The sequence below is a fragment of the Pezoporus occidentalis genome, unplaced genomic scaffold (assembly GCF_034315485.1).
Source record: "Pezoporus occidentalis ecotype Australia unplaced genomic scaffold, CSIRO_AGI_Poc_V1 ctg76, whole genome shotgun sequence".
NCBI lineage: Eukaryota > Metazoa > Chordata > Aves > Psittaciformes > Psittacidae > Pezoporus > Pezoporus occidentalis.
In genome coordinates, this window is record NW_026916115.1 from 1,067,782 (window position 1) to 1,086,632 (window position 18,851).

At 41.6% G+C, this 18,851-nt stretch overlaps 2 protein-coding genes across 5 annotated transcripts in view; one reads left to right on the forward strand and one right to left on the reverse strand.

Annotated features, from left to right (window-relative positions):
- Positions 1–13,806, forward strand: part of KLHL20 (kelch like family member 20) — a 28,173-nt gene extending 14,367 nt beyond the window's left edge. For 2 of the 4 annotated variants that reach the window (XM_062602345.1, XM_062602344.1), the window contains 10 exons: positions 1,012–1,170; positions 3,441–3,535; positions 4,147–4,262; positions 4,636–4,819; positions 6,002–6,145; positions 6,342–6,475; positions 7,071–7,279; positions 9,160–9,266; positions 11,278–11,358; positions 11,443–13,214. In XM_062602345.1, the coding sequence (XP_062458329.1) occupies positions 1,012–1,170; positions 3,441–3,535; positions 4,147–4,262; positions 4,636–4,819; positions 6,002–6,145; positions 6,342–6,475; positions 7,071–7,279; positions 9,160–9,266; positions 11,278–11,358; positions 11,443–11,473 (1,260 nt within the window). In that variant the 3' untranslated portion in view covers positions 11,474–13,214. Of the gene's footprint in view, positions 1–1,011; positions 1,171–3,440; positions 3,536–4,146; positions 4,263–4,635; positions 4,820–6,001; positions 6,146–6,341; positions 6,476–7,070; positions 7,280–9,159; positions 9,267–11,277; positions 13,215–13,315 lie in introns of those variants that run through there. The other 2 variants (XM_062602346.1, XM_062602347.1) reach the window with 2 other exon arrangements.
- A 496-nt stretch (positions 13,807–14,302) lies between these two features.
- Positions 14,303–18,806, reverse strand: CENPL (centromere protein L). The gene is made up of 4 exons (XM_062602252.1): positions 18,684–18,806; positions 18,116–18,367; positions 16,798–17,340; positions 14,303–15,457 (listed from the first exon to the last, which is right to left on the reverse strand). The coding sequence occupies exons 1-4, from the start codon at positions 18,804–18,806 to the stop codon at positions 15,386–15,388; spliced, it is 990 nt and encodes a 329-aa protein (XP_062458236.1). The 3' UTR covers positions 14,303–15,385.
- Positions 18,807–18,851: the final 45 nt, after the last annotated feature.

Genomic DNA, 18,851 nt, shown 5'->3' on the forward strand with positions numbered 1-18,851 from the left:
CAGTCTACAAACTGGGAATGCTTGTAGGGAGGCCAAGCTGGCAATTGTCAATCAAACCATTTCTGCAGTTCTCTTTATTTTGATTCTTGCATCTTTCCCATGCTACCTGTGTGGAAGGCATGGCTGTGCATGAGCTCTGTAACTTCTCAAGGCAGTCACAGACTGACTCACGTGTGCTCTGCAGTGTGTTGTGTTGAGCAGTCCTCAGTGACAGGTAAAGCATCCTGAGAAACTTGGTTGCTATCTTGCGTGCTGAAGGAATTATGTGTTTGGAGATTGTCAGTGGCTTGACTTTCACAAGAGATCAGTCTTTAGAGCCTTAGGAGGCTCAGATTCCCTCTTTAGTGCATCTGGACTTGTACATATATATTAAGAACGAATGAAAGAGGGAGGGGAGGATCAAATGAGTTCATCTCCTTTTCCTGAAATACTTTTGTTCTGCCACAAATCGGCACTCGGGAAGACTTTCCATGTTCTCTACAATGCCTCTGGTAACTTTTTTCTGAGACTTTTATTTTGTTCTCTGATTTGAATTTCTTGTGAATAGAGCCTCCCTATTCTGATAGTGCTTTTCAGTCACATATTTATCACCTATGCAACATTTTTATTTCTGCTTTGTGTTAGACATGCCAAACAAGGAGACTGATTTTAAAGAAGGGGTTTGTTTTTTTTCCTATATTTTGAAATCCAGTCAGTGCGTTCTGGGGTTTAGAAGTGTCCTACAAAAAAAAAATTTGTGTAAAGGTCCCTTTCACTTGCATTCTCATCTAAAAGTGTCTTTGTGTTGCAAGGGGCTGCATTCTGCTCTGTATAGGAAACCCGTCACATGGGTTGATGTCAAAACTGACAGTTATTTGGCATTTTACTGGATCTGTCCATTAGACTGTAATTCAGGTGGACTGTATCCTCTTTAGAGTTGCGCTGAAGTGCTGGTGTGGTGAATGCTCTGGTGCTTTGACCATTGTCCTTACTTTTTTTTTTCCCTCTCCCCTTCCCTTTCTGTTTAACCAGGTAATGGAAAGTGAGGAGTTCATGCTACTTCCTGCCAATCAGCTCATAGACATTATATCCAGTGATGAGTTAAATGTTCGCAGTGAAGAGCAGGTGTTCAATGCAGTGATGGCCTGGGTGAAATACAGCATTCAGGAAAGAAGACCCCAGCTGCCACAGGTAATCTTGAGCGCAGTAGCTTTTGAAGCTGCTTTACCCAGAAGAAGAGTAATGAGGGCTGAAACTGTGGTGCCACAGCAGTGTCAGTTCTGAATGTATGAAAAGCTCTAGTAAATATTTCTGACTTCCACCTACGTTAGGTGTCTTGCACTCTCCGTTCATCTAGGTTGGAAGGTGCACTGTCTGGAGCCATCAACAGGGGCTTTGTTGAATGGTTTCCAGGCAGGACTTGCTAAACTAGATCACTCCAGTGGTCTGTCCAGACAAACTTGTCTGCATTGCTTTGAGTGTTTATAAAAAACATAGTGAATAAAAGAAAAAAGCACTCATCTTCATTTATGATGTATCTTTAAGTTCTGCTGCTTGATGCCTTGGCCCTCGTGATCCTATACTGGAGCTTGTCAGAATGGTTTTGTTGAAATATGATGCTTCATCTAAGCCAAGCCATTTCACAGAGAATTAGCCATTCTGACAAAGCTCATCAGCCAGAAAGCCTCTGAAGTCTCAGGCTTTCTGATCAAAAGAAGTGAGAGTCTGCCTGCCTCAGTGTTTCTGCTTTGGAAATAGACATTAAGTGCAACTTTATTTAGTTGAAAGCTTTGGAAAACAATTTACAAGTATAAAATATTAACTAAACCAAGCCAGAAAAACCTGCTGTTCTCTTGGTATCTCTTAACACTCATATAAATGTTTGTCTTTTTAGGCCTCTCTGTCTATACCTGCTTTCACCTCTAAATTCTAAATGAATGTGAAAGGCATGTTGCTTGTTATTGTTCCTTTACTACACAATACCACTGTTGTGGTTTAAACCCAGTCAGGCAGCTTGTTCACTCACTCCCCCCCCCACTTCTTTCCCTCCCCCTGCTCCCAGAGGAGAGGAGAGGAGGGAGAGGAGAATTGAAAAGAATGCAACTCCCATGGGTTGAGATAAGAACAGTTTAGTAACTAAGGTATAACACAAATCACTATTGCTACCATCAATAATAACAATGATAAAGGAAATAACAAGGGAAGAGAGTACAACACCTCACCACCAGCTGACCGATAACTCGCCCCCCAGCCTGACCAAGCACCGACCGATACCTCCTCCAACCCTGCAGTCCCCCAGCCCTTCCGGGTAACTCCCAGTTACATCCTGGGCATGACGTGCTGTGGTATGGAATACCTCTTTGGCTAGCTTGGGTCAGGTGTCCTGTCTCTGCTTCCTCCCAGCTTCCCCTCCTCCCTGGCAGAGCATGAGGCTCACAAAGTCCTTGGCCAAACCAAAACATCATTGTTACCAGCTCTGTTCCCGAGCCGAAAGTCAAAACACTGCACTGCACCAGCTACCAAGAAGGAGAAAAATGACTGCTACTGCAGAACCCAGGACAACCGCTCACATTTAAGAGAGCTAAATGGTTGATAGAACTTCTAAGTTGTCTTGGGTTCAGCAGTAGCAGTCTATTCTTAGTAGCTGGTGTTTTTGACTTTCGGCCTGGGAACAGCACTGATAACACCAATGTTTTTAGTTACTGCTCAAATGTTTAGTCTGACCAAGGACTTTCTGAGTCTCATGCTCTGCCAGGGTGGAGGGGAAGCTGGGAGGAAGCAGAGACAGGACACCAACTAGCCAAAGAGGTATTCCATACCACAGCACGTCATGCCCAGTATATAAACTGGGAGTTACCCAGAAGGGCTAGTTCACTGCTTGATTGGGCTGGGTATCGCTCAGCTGGTGGTACTGTATTCTCTTCCCTTGTTATTTCCCTTATTATTGGTGGTAACAGTAGTGGTTTGTGTTATACCTTAGTTACTAAACTGTTCTTATCTCAACCCGTGGGAGTTACATTCTTTTGATTCTCTTCCGCATCCCTCTGGGAGCAGGGGAACAGAAAAAGCGGGGGGGAGTGAGAGAGTGACTGTGTGGCTAATTTACGGCTGAGCTTAAACCCCAACATAAGTAAACTAGTGTTTCAGGCAAATGTATTGACATCTGTAATTTTGTAAAGGTTTTTGATTGTGACCTTGTTTTCAGCTGTTAATAAATCAAGTGGGTTGTTCCCTTTCAAAGACTAATATTTTGCTGGGTATATAAATGAGTGTACTGAAAAGGTAAAGGTGCTGTAAGAGGAGCTAAAATGCCAGGATTAGGCTGTGTAAATGACTGTGTATGTTTGCCAGAGGAATTATTAACTCTTTATCAAAATCTGTTGGCCATTATTTTCTACTTTGCTTCTTGCATCTCTGTGGGTGTATGTGGTTTACCATATATGTTCTGTTTTGTGTTTTAGGTCCTGCAGCATGTCCGTCTACCACTGCTGAGTCCCAAGTTTCTTGTGGGTACAGTGGGTTCTGATCCACTTATTAAGAGTGATGAGGAATGCCGGTAAATATCCTCATTGGTTTACACAATGGGATTTCATTGCATTGCATCTGTTCTCTAAAATTGTGCTGATTTGTCAGTGGTAAATAGGTAATATCTCACAGTTTCCTCTCTTGCAACTGGGAGAAGAAGGCAAGAAAAAGTGTTTTCTGTTTGCATAGTAGTCAGTGGTGTGCCCTAGAAATGTTTTTGTTCTCTCAAGTTTCCAGTGAAATAGTAAACTTTAAGAGTGCAGTTTTACTGTTGGTAAAATACCTTTCAGTGTACTGTTTTCCACTTCATGTTTTTTGGTTTTCTAGTTATGGTCTTTCATTACAGCTTACGACTTGCATGGCATTGATGATCTCCTTAGGACTTAAAGTAGCTTTTCTGTGTAAAAAGTCTGCACTTTGATAACTTAATTGGATTCTGGGATTCGTCTGTTATTTCCCACAATGGCAGTGAAGTGATGAGTTTATGTTTTGACTTGATCTATTCATGCACTTACATAACTTGTGAATATGTGAAGTGTGTGACTATTGCTGGCTTCTACTGTCATCAGTTTTGATTTGTATCTTCTCCCAAGACTGGTATCAGGTGAACTTTGGGGATTAATATTCTCCTGTCTTGCACAGGGATCTAGTGGATGAAGCTAAGAACTATCTCCTGTTGCCCCAAGAGCGGCCACTAATGCAAGGACCAAGAACTAGGCCACGCAAACCCATCCGCTGTGGAGAAGTGCTCTTTGCAGGTATGTATAGCTCCTGCTGTCTTCGATCAGAAGAATCTGTTCTGGGTTTTCTGGTGGTAGTGTTCTTGGAAGGCCAGTCCTCACAACATGTTTCTGAAGTGACCTGTGCATTAATATTTGGAGGTTTGAGTTAATTTTCACATTCTTGCTTGTTTCTTTGGTGCTATGAGCACCACAGTACTTCCAAACTTACATTAATACTCTTGAAAATCACATTCTGTCTTCTAATTGTAATTCTTAGAATGAGTAACTTGAGGATGGTAAGTGGATTAAGACTCACAAAGTCCAGAGGGATAATTTGTACCAGGCACACACAGAGTACATGAGCTCAGTGCATTGTTATGATGCTGTTTCTTGTGCTTGTTTCTTACAGTGGGGGGCTGGTGTAGCGGGGATGCAATTTCCAGCGTTGAGCGCTACGACCCTCAAACCAATGAGTGGCGGATGGTGGCTTCCATGAGCAAAAGACGCTGTGGTGTTGGAGTCAGTGTTTTGGATGATCTTCTTTATGCTGTGGGAGGCCATGATGGTTCTTCTTATCTTAACAGTGTAGAAAGGTAGGTCTCCAGAAGGCCAGTGTACAAGATGTTAACTCTGAATGCCTAAATCTGGGTGAAGCCTCTTAAAAATGAATTCATTTTGCCAGCTCTGTTGTTGTTCTGTTGAAAACCTGAAATTTATACTATGTTATATACGTTTCTTCCTCCCTTGTGTACCCTTTCAATATTGTGTTGGTTTACTGCTGAACTGTGACTTAATGCGTAACAGCTTGTGTCAAGTTGTCCCCAGCTTAATGAGACAATACGTAGCCTTTGGTATAAGGAAAGTATATATAAGAGGTGGGTTCTCGGTATAATTGGTGGGAGGAGTGCTGATCCTGGTCAACCTTCTTTGCAATTGTGGCCTTGTTTTTAGCATTATTGAGGAAGGTGAGGTTACAGTAAGCATTTCTTAGATGTTGAGGGAAAGATCCTGGAATTTTATTGTGGAGTGAAAACTGAAGATTTAAGGAATCTTGGCACTTACACAGAAGAAGGAAAATAGGTCAGTTTTAGACCTGTGAAAGACTTAAGTCAGAAAAGCTTTACCAGGCTTCATATGGCAATCCCCATACCTAGAAGCTGTAAGACTCAAGCACTCCTAATACTATAAATCTTGGTCCTGTAACAAATACAGTGAACTATACTATACACATATGAATCTGTTTTCTCCTTGAGCCTTTCCTTCCCATCTCCTTGCATACTCCCAGGTTCCCAAATCATAACCCTAGCCTTACATCTCCTGTGTCCTGCACTTTTCTTCTATGCACCATATTTTCTTGTCTGTGGATTCCCAGGTCCATCTTGCTCTTTCATCCTTTTATCTTGAAATGCAGGTCCTAGTGCAGGCTGAGTTCTTGTGTGAACCTCAGAAGACATACAGCAGAGTAATTCAGGCTGCTGCTCTTTGCATAGAAGCAAGTTACCACATGTCAGCCAGTGTCTGGTAACCTGCTCCCTTATGGACCTGAACCTTTGATCTTCAGTTTGAATCATCTCACGCAGCAGTTTGAACATTCCTGGAATAACATGTATTGGATGCATTATATGACTCAGAGATTTTGCCTATCTTACAAATAGCTGCATTGCAGTCTAAGTTCAAGATAGGCAAGTTTGATTGCCTTAGTAGTTCCCAAAGCATGAGAGAGTCTGAAACATACCTAGACAAGCAGTTTACCCTGTTTGGTATGTTTTCTCTAGGTATGATCCGAAGACCAATCAGTGGAGCAGTGATGTGGCCCCCACCAGTACCTGCAGGACCAGCGTTGGAGTAGCAGTTCTTGGAGGCTACCTCTATGCTGTGGGTGGCCAGGATGGTGTCTCTTGTCTAAACATTGTAGAAAGGTACTTTCTGATTTAAAAAAAGCGGGGCTCAGGGAGAAGAAGGTCTCTTAGAAGGTGCAATTGATGCAGATGAGCTGGAGAGAGAGCAATTGCTGGACAGATCTCACAGGGATTTTTGTTTGAACAGAATAAGGTTCCTGTCCGTTTGTGAAGATGTAGACACTTCGCTAAGCTTTGTTGTTTATTCTTCTGCCAGGTATGATCCCAAAGAAAACAAGTGGACTCGAGTAGCTTCTATGAGCACCAGGCGCCTGGGAGTTGCAGTAGCTGTGCTGGGGGGCTTCCTTTATGCTGTGGGAGGCTCTGATGGAACTTCTCCTCTCAATACTGGTATGCCTATTGCTGTCCCTTAACTGCAATCAGCACTTGTCGTGGTCCTGTTTGTCCTTTATGTCACCAGATGGCTTTTGATTGTCTTAGTGATCAGTTTGTAGTGTTTTTTCTTCTTAAAATACAATTCTTGCCATACAGTAATTTACTCTGCAGGCTTGTGAGCTCCTATGGCCTGCTTGTATCTTGCTTTTTTTTTTCTTGTTGCTGCATTTGGCAGTGTGTCCTGAATACAATACTTTGATCATTTGCATAATAGTTGCAAGCATGTTTTTTTTGGTTCCCCCCCCCCCTCCCCCGCAGTAACCCTTTTCTGCTGTAGGAAGGAAATTGCTAAAGGTAAAACTACTGCAAGATGGTTATGCAGGTCAGTTTGCAGCATTGCCAGCTCCCTCTTGAGTGAAGATGCTGAATGTGATTGACTGTAGGGCTGGAGATAGGAGAGATAATAGCAAGAGTTCTGTAGAACAAAAGCACTAGAGTGAGAGATAACAAACTGGTTCGTCATATTTTTGGTGTGTGGAAATTGTAGCGTCTTTAAAGATTGAATGCAGGTTCAAAAGTGCTAACCCCCACTGTGCCATTTCCTTGGCAGTGGAACGCTACAATCCCCAGGAGAACCGCTGGCACACAATTGCACCTATGGGGACAAGGAGGAAGCACCTGGGCTGTGCAGTATACCAAGACATGATATATGCTGTGGGAGGCAGAGATGATACAACAGAGCTCAGTAGTGCTGAAAGATACAACCCTCGAACCAACCAGTGGTCTCCTGTTGTGGCCATGACATCCCGCCGGAGTGGAGTGAGTTTGGCTTGGTTTTCCTGTCTGTACTATACATAATCATGTAGTGAGAACATAGTATAGTGTCATCTTGTGAGGGTTTTCTCTTGCTTTCTCTGTACCTTCATCTCTCATCTGTGAGAGGAAAGGGGAAAAGCTTTGCAGAAAGTCAAAGCTCTTTAGCAAGACTGGAGAATGAAGTGGTAGTCGTATCATTCCATAAACAGCTGTTTAACGTGCCTGAGGATGGGGAAATGGAGTCATTTAGGGATCTTTTTAGTAGTTTTGGTCCCTTGTATGGAGTCATCTACTTAGGTCTGAAACAGAAGAGTTCTTCAGTTTTTTACTTGGTGATGTAGCCATACTTGGTATGAGATACTTTTAGAGAACAGTATCAAAACCAGTACCGGACTCTCTTTGGGTGAATTAGGAGATGAACATACTTGCATAGAAGAGCAAGCTAGGAAATCAGGCAAGCAGGTTTTCAGATACAGACTTCATCAGAGTCTTTTACTTGCCTTGAGATGTGTGTGGAAAGAAGGTTTCTGGTCTTTTGGTTAGTATGTTGCCTTTCTTCACTGAATCCTGTGAATATTGGCAGTTGCAGCATGTCATCAACTGCTAATCTTAGTGCTTTCTGTAGACTTATTTAAAAAAGAAGAAAAGTGGTTTAAGTAGTCATGGGGTTTAGGCACATGCAAATGCCATGAATATTTATCATTGGATAGAATCATAGGATGGTTTGGGTTGCAAAGGACCTCAAGATCATCTTCTTTCCAACCCCCTGCCATGGGCAGGGACACCTTCCATTTGACCAGGTCACTCAAGGCCCTGACCAGCCTGGCCTTGAACACTGCCAGGGAGGGAGCATCCAAAACTTGGGCAGCCTGTTCCAGTGCCTCACCCCCTTCACAGTAAACAATTTCTTCCTTATAGCTAAGCTAGATCTCCCCTGTTTAAATTTGCACCCATTGCCCCTGGTTGTAGCACTACAGTCCCTCATGAAGAGTACTGAATTCTGTAGTAAAGAGTGGACTAATTCTTTCTGTAAATTAGCATTTCTTTGTCTGATGAGGCAAGTATGAATCATAATTTGAGCAGCTACTGGTTTTGGAGGCAGAGAACACGTATTTATTTCCATCAAGAAATATAGTTTGCTGTCCTTTTTAGTTAATGATCAGGCATTGACTTTTCATGAGCTGCTTCTCTATGTGCTTTCTGTAAGCTGCTAAACAGATGCATCTGTATCTGCAGCCCTCCTGAGTTTTCTAACTTTCTCAGAGCCAAAACAAGCACTTTATATTGTGTTCTTGTACTTTCTCTGTTATGCCACAAGATGTTTTCACTGAAATGATCTTCCTAAACCACAGAACTATTGGAGATTTCAGTGATTTTTTTTGTGCTTCGGCAGAAAAAAGAGAAATGCTGGAATCCAAGATGCTTACAGATGGTCCAAGCCCCAGCCTGAGAGGAGCAAGCCAGGGGCTTACATATGGGTCCCTAGTTCAAGCAAGTGTTCCAGGCTGTAGGCTGGTAGATATTCTGGTGCATGCATGTCACACTTGAAGAATTTCAGTCCAGGACATAGTAAGTTTTGTCTGACAAAGGCTTAGATTCTCATGTATCTGTTATAATTCTGGCAGTTCTAGTTCTTTTAGCTGGTAATAAGGGGAACCTTCTGCTTCTCCTCTAAGAGACTCTCTGTTTTGAGATAACTTTTCATGTCTCATTATTTTTAGGCTATTTTATTTGCCCTTCCCCCAACCAAAAAACCTCTTCTGCAGACTGCCTTTCACCAAACATGATTATTAAATCCTTTTAATTCTAACCCTGCTTTTCAGGACCTGTCTTTGCAGGACATCCCAGCTAAGTAGCTGTTATCTGTGGTGCTTGTTTTGCAGGTTGGCCTTGCTGTGGTGAATGGACAGCTGATGGCAGTAGGGGGTTTTGATGGCACAACATACTTGAAGACCATTGAGGTGTTTGATCCAGATGCTAACACATGGAGGTAACTGTTAAGTTTGTAGAACAATCAAAAAGCAATCTTCAGCTGTACCTGCTGCCACCCAGCTGGAGGTGTCCCAGACAGATCAGAAGTGTGATGTACACTGTAGTGAAGAGCTCATGTGTGGTAGCCAGCATAACATTGACACTGTGTCTTGTTGGCTTGCATGGAAGTGTAAGAAAGAGAATTGCACTTTGAAAAATATCACAGTATGTCATTTACCTACAGCATCCCCATGTCTATGACTGTGGCAGTTGAGAAACATTTTCTTGCAGGTTTCTGCTTGAATTCCAGTCATTGACAGCATTTTAAGTAAAAACTGGAGTGAGATTTTGACAGTTTTCCCATCTAAGTATCCAACAGATTTAACCAACACCTGATGAATAAAGTTGCATTGCATCCTTTGCAGGTGGGAACATGTACAGGTTATTGAGACCCAGAGAAAATAAATGATTTGGCAGGCTTGTTGGGTAGCAAGCAAAAGGTCATACTAAAACCTAGTTTGTTTTTAAGTGCTGCTTTTGAGTGTAACACAAATGGACCACACTGAGAGATGCCCCTTCTGTTTATTTTGGGCTGAATCTCTTCCGCTGCTCAATAAAACTAAGCTTGCCCTTAACAGAAAGAGCTCACAGTCATGATGCAAAATTAAGCCTACTCATTTTTTTCTTTCAAGCTGAGGCTCTGATTTCCAAACCCTTTTGAAGGAGCTGAAACGGAACACTTCAAGCATATGATGCTCTTCCCCTTTAAATCTGCAAGACAGCAATTAGAAGAATGTCATCAGATTTATAAGCTGAGAGAAATAATATGAAATTGCTGATCAAAAATACATACTGAGTGGAAAAGAAACAGGAAAGATAGCCTTTTTAGTAATAACTACCTTGAAATCAATTGCTTGTGTATTTATTCCCAAATCTAATTAGTACAAAATTTCAAGCTCCCATGGGTATTCTTGCTGCTTTAGTAATCTGGCAGGAGTGGGGAATAGAAGTTAATGTCTTTATTGCTTCCAGCCTAGTACTACTAGTAGTCTAACTCTTTCCTGTTGAGATAAGCTGTCATAAGAAGCGGTGGAGAAATTTCCCCTTGTTTGTTGAGCTTTGGACAGTGCTTTTTGAACTGCTGAGAAAACAGTTGAGTAGAGAGCAATATGTACTTCATATTCCTTAGCTTGAATGGCTTCAGCTCTTCCCAGTGACAGTAATAACATGTCTAGAGTTAGGAGTTACTGCTTGGGCTAGCATTCACAGAAAGTTAGGAGGTTGTTCAATGTATTTGCTTGTGGTTATCTCCCACTAAATTCAGTATAGCTGATAACATCTGCAGTCCTTTCTTTTGTTTGCTGAACTTCTTGCTCTATGAAGGTTATTTTTTGCATCACCCAACTGAGAAATGCTTCTGATGCAATCTGGATTTAGCAAATTGCATTGGTAGGAGTTGTTTAAAAACTTGCTTCTCCCACTTCTGCCAGCAGACTTCAGTGGCACAGAGGGGGATATGCAGCTGAAGTGACTAGGGATCAGATTTCCATATGAAACGTAGGTACCATTCCGGTAACATATTTCAGAGAAACACAGATGGTGCTTCAGATGTGTTGTACCTTGGTTGGATCAGCTGAATTTTTGGTATTAGAAATATAAAAAAATATTAGTTGAATTGTGAATAGCTAAACCTGTTCTTGCTCCTGTGTTACCCAAAATGTAGCCCAAGGTCAGCTATAGTCTAGAGTTCTATCTTGTACATTACCAGATGGGGAAAGCAAGTGATTATTTGAGAAAAGTGCAGTGTCAAAATGAGAAGCAGTTTCTGCTTTGAGAAAGGAATGAGCAAATACTGCTGTTTACCTCGGAAGTACGCAAGTTGACTGCTACCCAGCCTCTTACTTGTCATGGTCCCCTTTAACCAGAGGTTAACAATGGTGTAATTGTGCTCACAATGGATGGTTCAGTCTTTCCCATGATGGCTCCATGAAGGACATAAACCAGTGACCACTGAAACCTTGTCTTTGCAGGTTGTATGGTGGTATGAATTATCGGCGGCTGGGAGGAGGAGTAGGTGTTATCAAAATGACACACTGTGAATCCCATATATGGTAAGCATCAAGAGGGAGGGAGACCCCATGCTTCTCATTCCAAGAAAAACTGAAGAGACTTGTTGACACTGGACCTCTTTGCAGCTCTAGTATGCACAGTCTAGATCCAGTATAACTCTTTGCCAGTGACTCTTTCTGTGGAATCGTAAAAATGACTTCTGTGAGAGCGTGCCCGATGGGAGACCATGTTGTCAGACCCCAGGAAACCACTGGACAAAAGCAGAGGTGTTGCTTATGTCCGTATTTTTTTCTAAAGAGTCTACATTTTTGAATAAACCAAACTGTAAAAGTTACTGTAATGTAAACAGTGCTGATGTAGAAACTATATGCTACACTGGGAGTCTGGCAAGGAGGAGGGTTTCCTGCCTTCCCTCCTGTTGTGTGAGCAGTGGATGTGGCAGCTGTGTGGTGTGCGAAAGAGGAAAGTGATACAGAAAACTTTGCTTTTGCCTTATTTACAGAGAGCTTCAAAAAAGTACTTGACCTGCAAGGTGCCACCTTTGCACGGAAGCTTTTCTGTGCACAGAGTATATTTATTTTTTCATTTCATTTGTATCATGTATTTTCTTTGTACTGCTCACAGTGATAATTCCAGCTTTTTATATACATATATGTGCATATATATATGTATTTTATATATATGTATATGTACATGTGCAATTTGAGTTCTGATAAACTGGCAGTTAGGGCAGGGCTATGTCCTGCCAGCTATTGTGGTTCCAGCCCTTGTGGTATGTTTTAGGGTCTCTTAAGAGAGTACAGGAGAGCTGTGAGGATGGGTGCCCCGAGTATCTTTTCAGTCTTGCTGGAGGCAAGAAGTAGAACTGGAACTCTCATCTATCAACTGAATCAGTGAAGTGCCCAAAAAGGGTGAGAGTGAAAAGGATTTCAAATTAATGCCTTTTTACTGTACAGTGTATGGTACAAAAGTTCAGCTTTTGTCTCTCCCCTCCCCTGTGTAAACCTAGAAACAACTAGTTGTTGCTTACTTATAAGAAAACATTTTCTCACATTGGCTGCTAGATATCAATTCTTGTCTGAAGCTGGGATGCAGGTGTCATCTGTTAATTTTGACTAGCTTAGATCAATGTTCACCTCTCAGGTTCTTGCTAGAATGCCAGACACACAGTCAGTTCCTGCTAAACAAAGTTTAGACCAGCATCTTAGCTGCCCTTCAGCCTGTTATCTGTGTCTTTAGAATTCCTGTTGTAAAACACTGGCCATGATGAGATGGTACCCTCCCTATTAGTGATTTTTATTATTTTTATGCACTTTGCCTGTGTGTGTTTAGAGCAGGAAAATGTAGGAAACTCATTACAGAGTTTGGAGGGGATGGACTCTTTGCTGGCACTACGAGTAACTCATGTTTCAGTGACTGTGAAGGCACCTGGGAAGAGAGGAAGGAGAAACTCTATAGACTCAAAGGTTCTGATACATTTGTACTGTAATTTCTGTCTAGTATGAAAGAATGATTTTCTGCACCTGATAAAAATTTGGACCTTACTAAGGCTGATTTTAAAAGAGTAAGAGGATTGCAAATTTTTGAGGTGGAAAAGGCAGTGCTGACATCTTAAGTTCTTTAACTTCATAGTTTGATTCATGTAACTCAAATTTTAATGTGCTTGAATATAGTAAAAAATACACTACAGTAATAAATGGGCCATTTAAAACTTTTTTAAAAGTCCCTCTTCCCTTAAGGATCGGTATTCTTGTGTTTACATATGAAGATCATTTGCACCTTTACAAGGAAAACAAGTATTCTGTAAACAAATGTTTACATGTATCATTTATGCTTTTTTCTAGCATGAGTAACTTGTATAAATAGCACTATCTTAATAAATTTCTTCTATGCTGTTCTTGGTTTGTTCCCTTGGGTGAAAGCAGTGGACTATGCTTTTGTATAGTTTGTGTGAACACAGATGCTGGTTTGTTTTTGGTGTTTTTTGTTTTTTTCCAGGTACTAGTCCAAGTAAAACTGGCTTAAAACTCTGCTGTTTATTGCTACCCTCAATTGCTTAGAAGCACATCATTCAGAAACAGCTTTTTCTCGAAGAAAGCAGCTGTACTACCTGGATGAATCTAGCTCTGGTCATTTTATTGCAGTTATTGAGGGCTATACTCCAAGTTGTAGATGTTAAATTGGAGAAAGTAGGTTTTCATTTTAGCACTACCTTAAAGCTAGGCTATAGTAGAGGTATGTATACATAGCAAAGCATCAGTTTTGAAAGCTGAGTGTGGCCATAGTTGATATATGCACTCCACTGGAGTTTCCCATGCTATTAGACTGGGTTCTTAAGGCAAAGAACTAGTTAAAAGAGGCTATATAGAATTTAGGTTTTTAGAGATTTATGCAAATTTCTTGGAAAGAGCTGAGCATTAGATTTAAAACTAAGCCATGGGTCTAACAGTCTTGTTTTCAAATCAAATACAGGTGCCAGTTATATCAGACCTCCTACTGCTTTGCCCAGTGAATCAAGATAGCAAAGTTTGTCTAAGACCTTTAATAAAAGGAAACTAAAGTTTAAATAGCTGCTGTGCTGTCAAAGCCTTCAGGAAATTGCTTAGCTGCTTCTATCAGGGTAAGAGCACTTTACAGACAGCAACCTCTACAAAAATAATCCAACTAGTAAACAAAAACTAGTTTTTGCACGTTTGTTTTAATAATCTATTTATAGAATTAGCTAAAGTAGATTAGGAACTAGTTGTGCAGTTATGTCACATTAGGTAGTTAATTATTTGCATGGCTGGTTCATCTCCCTGTGTGGGGAGAAGGAAGAATGTTTTTAGTGACAGCTGACAAATCCTAAAATTACATGGTTGGGCAAAGAAGGGAAACTTGTCCCTGTTTAGGGGGAATATCACAGCGCAAACTCATCAGACCTCAGAGATGGTGCACAAGTGTGAAGGTATTACAAGTGAGTTGTAGAAGAAACTAGACTTTAAATTTTGCTGCTCACAGAATTACTTAATAGGTAACAATGTGTAGTTAAATCAGGTAAGCACCATACAAGTATATATTTAAGCAGGCATATTTGGCCTTGTCTTAGCTCAAGACCAATGTGTTGGTAAAAAATGGCAAATAAAATTTAGTACTATAACACAAACTTATAACACTTGACATGTATTTGCTTACTTTCTGCTTGTTTAAGCTATGATTAGGGCACTGTCCGCTAGCTGTCTGAAATCCTACCTACTGAAGTATGGAGAGATCTAGTATAAAATTTTAGCACCTATAGCTCCGACCCCAAGAGCTCTGGAGCCTACAAGATTACATCCAAGATAACAACCATCAGGCATAGCACAGTAAATATCTAGCTTATCCACAGCCCTTAATTTCTGATGTATTAACTAACTCATCTAAGACAGCCAACAGGCTGGATACAAAAGGCAGTTGTCAGTCTCATGCTGTTCAACTTAGCCCAACAGGACACAGATGAATACTTTTAACTATTACCAACTGGCCTTAGCAAGCTAAAAAGGAAGTTAGAAACCTGGATTTTTCTGTCCTGGGTTGTAGAGCATGCACCCTTTCTCAGGGGTGTTTGATTCTGTGTTTAGATTGGCCCAAGAGTAGTCACAGTTGAGCCAAGGTTAAGGTCGGTATAGCTTAGGCTACCTACTTAAGTGAAAACCAACTTGCTATTTGAAACAACAGAAGTGTCTGACAGCAAGCTGCATCCAAGAATTTGCAAATTTTATCTCCTAGCCCCTGGCTGATACAGGTATCTCTGAATATAATACACATAATCTGATGTAATACACATAAATGAAGAGAATGACTATGATAAAAACAAAGGTGCTTAAAAAGCTACTAGTAGTTTGTAATGTAGCCCTTCTTTAGGGCAAAAATGTCTTCTTGTCTTTACTGTGCAGGACACTGAATTACATCTAGAGTTGAGTGCAGGAGTTAAGAGTCCAGTTTCTGACAGCATGAAAGCAAAGAAGATGCTGCAGGAATGACTTTCCACTTGATTTCTCAGGATGTATCTTCCAGCAGTAGCCTCTTCATGATTTGCTGAAGTGACTCTCACTGTATCTGAGAGATTGCTAGTTCTGTCAGTAGCATCAGCACTTCAATTACATATTGGCTTTGTAGAAACTGCAAGAAAGGAGAAAAAAAAAAAAAGCATGTAAAAAAATTACAGTTGCCAGATTTCCACACCTTTAAATGGCTGAAAACCAACTACATGTTCCATGTGTCTAGTCAGCTTCTCTGTTGTTTGTGCAGTACCTTTGTTACTGTTTTGACCCTGGATGTGGAGAAGATACGCTTGCCTACATGCTCTCCTTTCTGCTCCTGTCCCATGTGAAGCAGGGTATCTAAGAAATGTCCTGCTCCTACTCCAACTTTTTTGGAAGCTGAGCATCCTAGCACTTCTGCTCCTTCAGCTACCTCCCTTCTTTCGGAAGGCCAGGAAGGACATTGCCAATTTCCTTGAACATCCCTATTTTCCTATACCACATATATTCCTATTATGGAAGAGCCATAACTGAGTTTACACCACAGACATTCCAGAAGAGAATTTTCTTCAGAAAGCATATTCAGTTGAATACCATTTGTGTTTATTTAACTGCAAAGTGTTTCAGCCACTTTTAAACTGCTGCAGATAAAAAGAAGCAACGTAACACTAACATTTAGCATTTGCAGTTCTGCTGAAGGCCAAAATTGTTAAGAGATGCTTCCCAGCAAAGTTTATTATCTCTCATTTGATGAGCACATGCTCCAGGAAAGAGGTCCATGAGGGGGGTCCCAGTTACAGCCTCTAACAGCCTGTACCCAGAACTATAAGGGCAATGTGTCATAGACTAAATTTAAGCAATTGCATTTACACAAACTGTTCTTTAACTCAGACTGAAGAAACTTCAGAAAGGATTAATCCTCCATGATTTTAAAAGACATCGTAGAGACCTCTATAGGAAGACCAGTGCACCTTTATGAAAAGAGTTACAAGTGAAGTAGTTTTAAGCAAAACATTTCAACTCTTAAAATCATCTTGTCTTTTGGTTCACACACCAGTTACTTTTATATAGTAGGTTAATTATATTTGTCCTCTGCCTGTCTTAATAACTGCAGTACTAGAAAGCTAATAATTTTTTTTTTAAAGGTTTTTTTATTAAGTTGGGGATCATTTTAAGCTTCAGTACTGGGCAATGGGCAAAGAAATTTTCCTGTTGATACCACAGCTAACACACCTATTTCTGGCCCAAGACTAGGGTTAGTAGCTTCTGTTGCAATACAACAGTAAAATACTGTATTGATAGCCTGAACTACAGAACCAGTTATGACTAATAAAACGTGAGGGCTTAACAATTTCTTAAAGGAAATAATGCATAAGAAACATGAAACCTTCATTTTTAAGAGTAAGGCATTTCTAGAGAGGTACAACTATTTTTTTTTGTCACACATTAGTTAGGACAATGTGCTACTTTAAACCTCACCTTTATAATCCCATCACAGTGTGCTGAGGCAACTGCTGTAGAAACTTTCACCAGTTTTGTAGCTGACAAGTGGATCTTAAAGTGTCTGTGGAAGTGAGAGTAAAGGCAATCCATAAAGACATCCACCTCTTCTTGTGTTATCTCCCCTGGAGTTTTTTGGACTGTGTCCCACAGAGCTTTTGCATCCTCTGGATGAATGGCATATGAAATTTCCAGAGACTGGGATAGACTGGGGACAGAGAAAACAAGTTCCATAGCAGATGCATTTTCTTCCAACTTGGATCCAGTCCACATAGCTGCCATCCAACCGAGACTGAGAGGGCTAATGGCTAAACGGTGGAAGCAGCAATCAAAAGTCTTCTGAAACCAACTTCCAACAATGGATGTGTAACTCTCTGCCCCATTAGCAAGAAACACAGGTAAACAAGTGAAGTCTGCTGGCATGTTCTTGGAAAGATCATCTCCACTCACAGAACAGAACCAGCCCGACCATACCAGTTTCTCTTCTGACTTTTTTTGGGAAGCTTGTGATTCCAAAGAAAGCTGGGATAGGGAAGAGAAGCATTTGAATGCTACAGAAGAAGTTAAGACTTTTTTTAGCCATTTTTTTTGTTTGTTTTATAATCTCAAGCATTTGGTACAACATTTTTTCCTCAGGAGCCTCACATACAACATTATTTTCTGCAAAGCTCATACAGTTATTCAGTCTGTTACATCCCTAAAAGAAACGTGAAATTCTGTTGAAAACAGCAGGAAAAGCACTTAATTAGGAATGGTACTGAGATCCAAGCTTATGTTGCTTAATTCAGAAGAGCCAACCCATGGTACACACTGATCATTGCCATACTGAACTTGGCATTTCAACAGCATCTTTCACTTGAGGCAGGGCATTTCAGAAATGCTGATTAGACTTGAGCTAGGGCCACAAGGTAGGATTATGCCAACTTTACCCAGGAAGCTAAATAACTGGAGTTCTTGAAGTTAATTGACTGCTCACTAAAAAAATAGATGAGGATTGCGCCTTGTAGTCTTACTCTGATCTTATAAAAAAGTTTATAACTCAAAATTGCATTACGTGTGTTCCAGTTAAAAATAGACCAGGTTCACTTATATTAAATTTCAAGAGACACTACAGTAGTTGCCACACACAGCTAGGGTTTAATTGTGTTTTGTTTTTTTTTTTTTAGGAGTGGTGGTGGTTTTGTTTTGTTTTGTCTGTTTTTTTTTGTAAGAGGTAGAGCATTTTATGACGTCAAAAGCAACTTGTAAAATGCAAATCTCAATTACAGTTATCAATACTGCCAGGAAGACTCCTTACCTGCACGAGAACTGCAGCCTCGTCTTGGTCACTACCTTTCAGGTCTGGAAGGCTGGAGATAGCCACACTGATGTCCAGCTCAACCCCTACTTCCACCGCCAGCCCCTTCTGCTTCTCGGCAGCCATATATGCACTCAGCAGCTTAGCGTAGGCCTTCAGATGAGCGCAGGAGAACTTATACAGAGGGCTCACGCTATATAAGGCCCACGACTTGCGCAGTAGAAACGCTGGTGCCTGGGAATCTAAGTTTCTCTAAAGAAAAAAAAAATAAATAAAAATAAGAACACACCCCCCCCCTTCCCCCAGCAGAGGAACAGCTTCCTCAGCCTGGGCTTGCAGGAGGACCCCCAGCTGGCCCGGCCCGGCCCGGCTCGGCTCGGCCGCCGCTCGCAGTCTCTCTGCCCGGACACGCGCAGATTTCCCGCCTGGCAGCACCACGGCAGCGGTGCCGAGCGGGAGACGGCAGCACTGAGACAAGTCTCACATACAGGGGGAACAGCGGAGGAGCGAGCTCGGCCGAGAGCCGAAAGGGCAAGTAGGACCCACCGCATCCACCACCCGGCCCTACCTGCAGGAGCAGCCGACCGCTGGGGCTGAGCCCGCACCGCCCGTCCGCTCGCCCAAACGGCGGCCCCCACGACAGCCGCCCCATGCTGGGCAGCGTCCGCGCCGCCCCGTCCAGCGCTTCCATGACTCCAACGACCCGCAGCACCACTCCCCGCCAGGCACTGTTTGA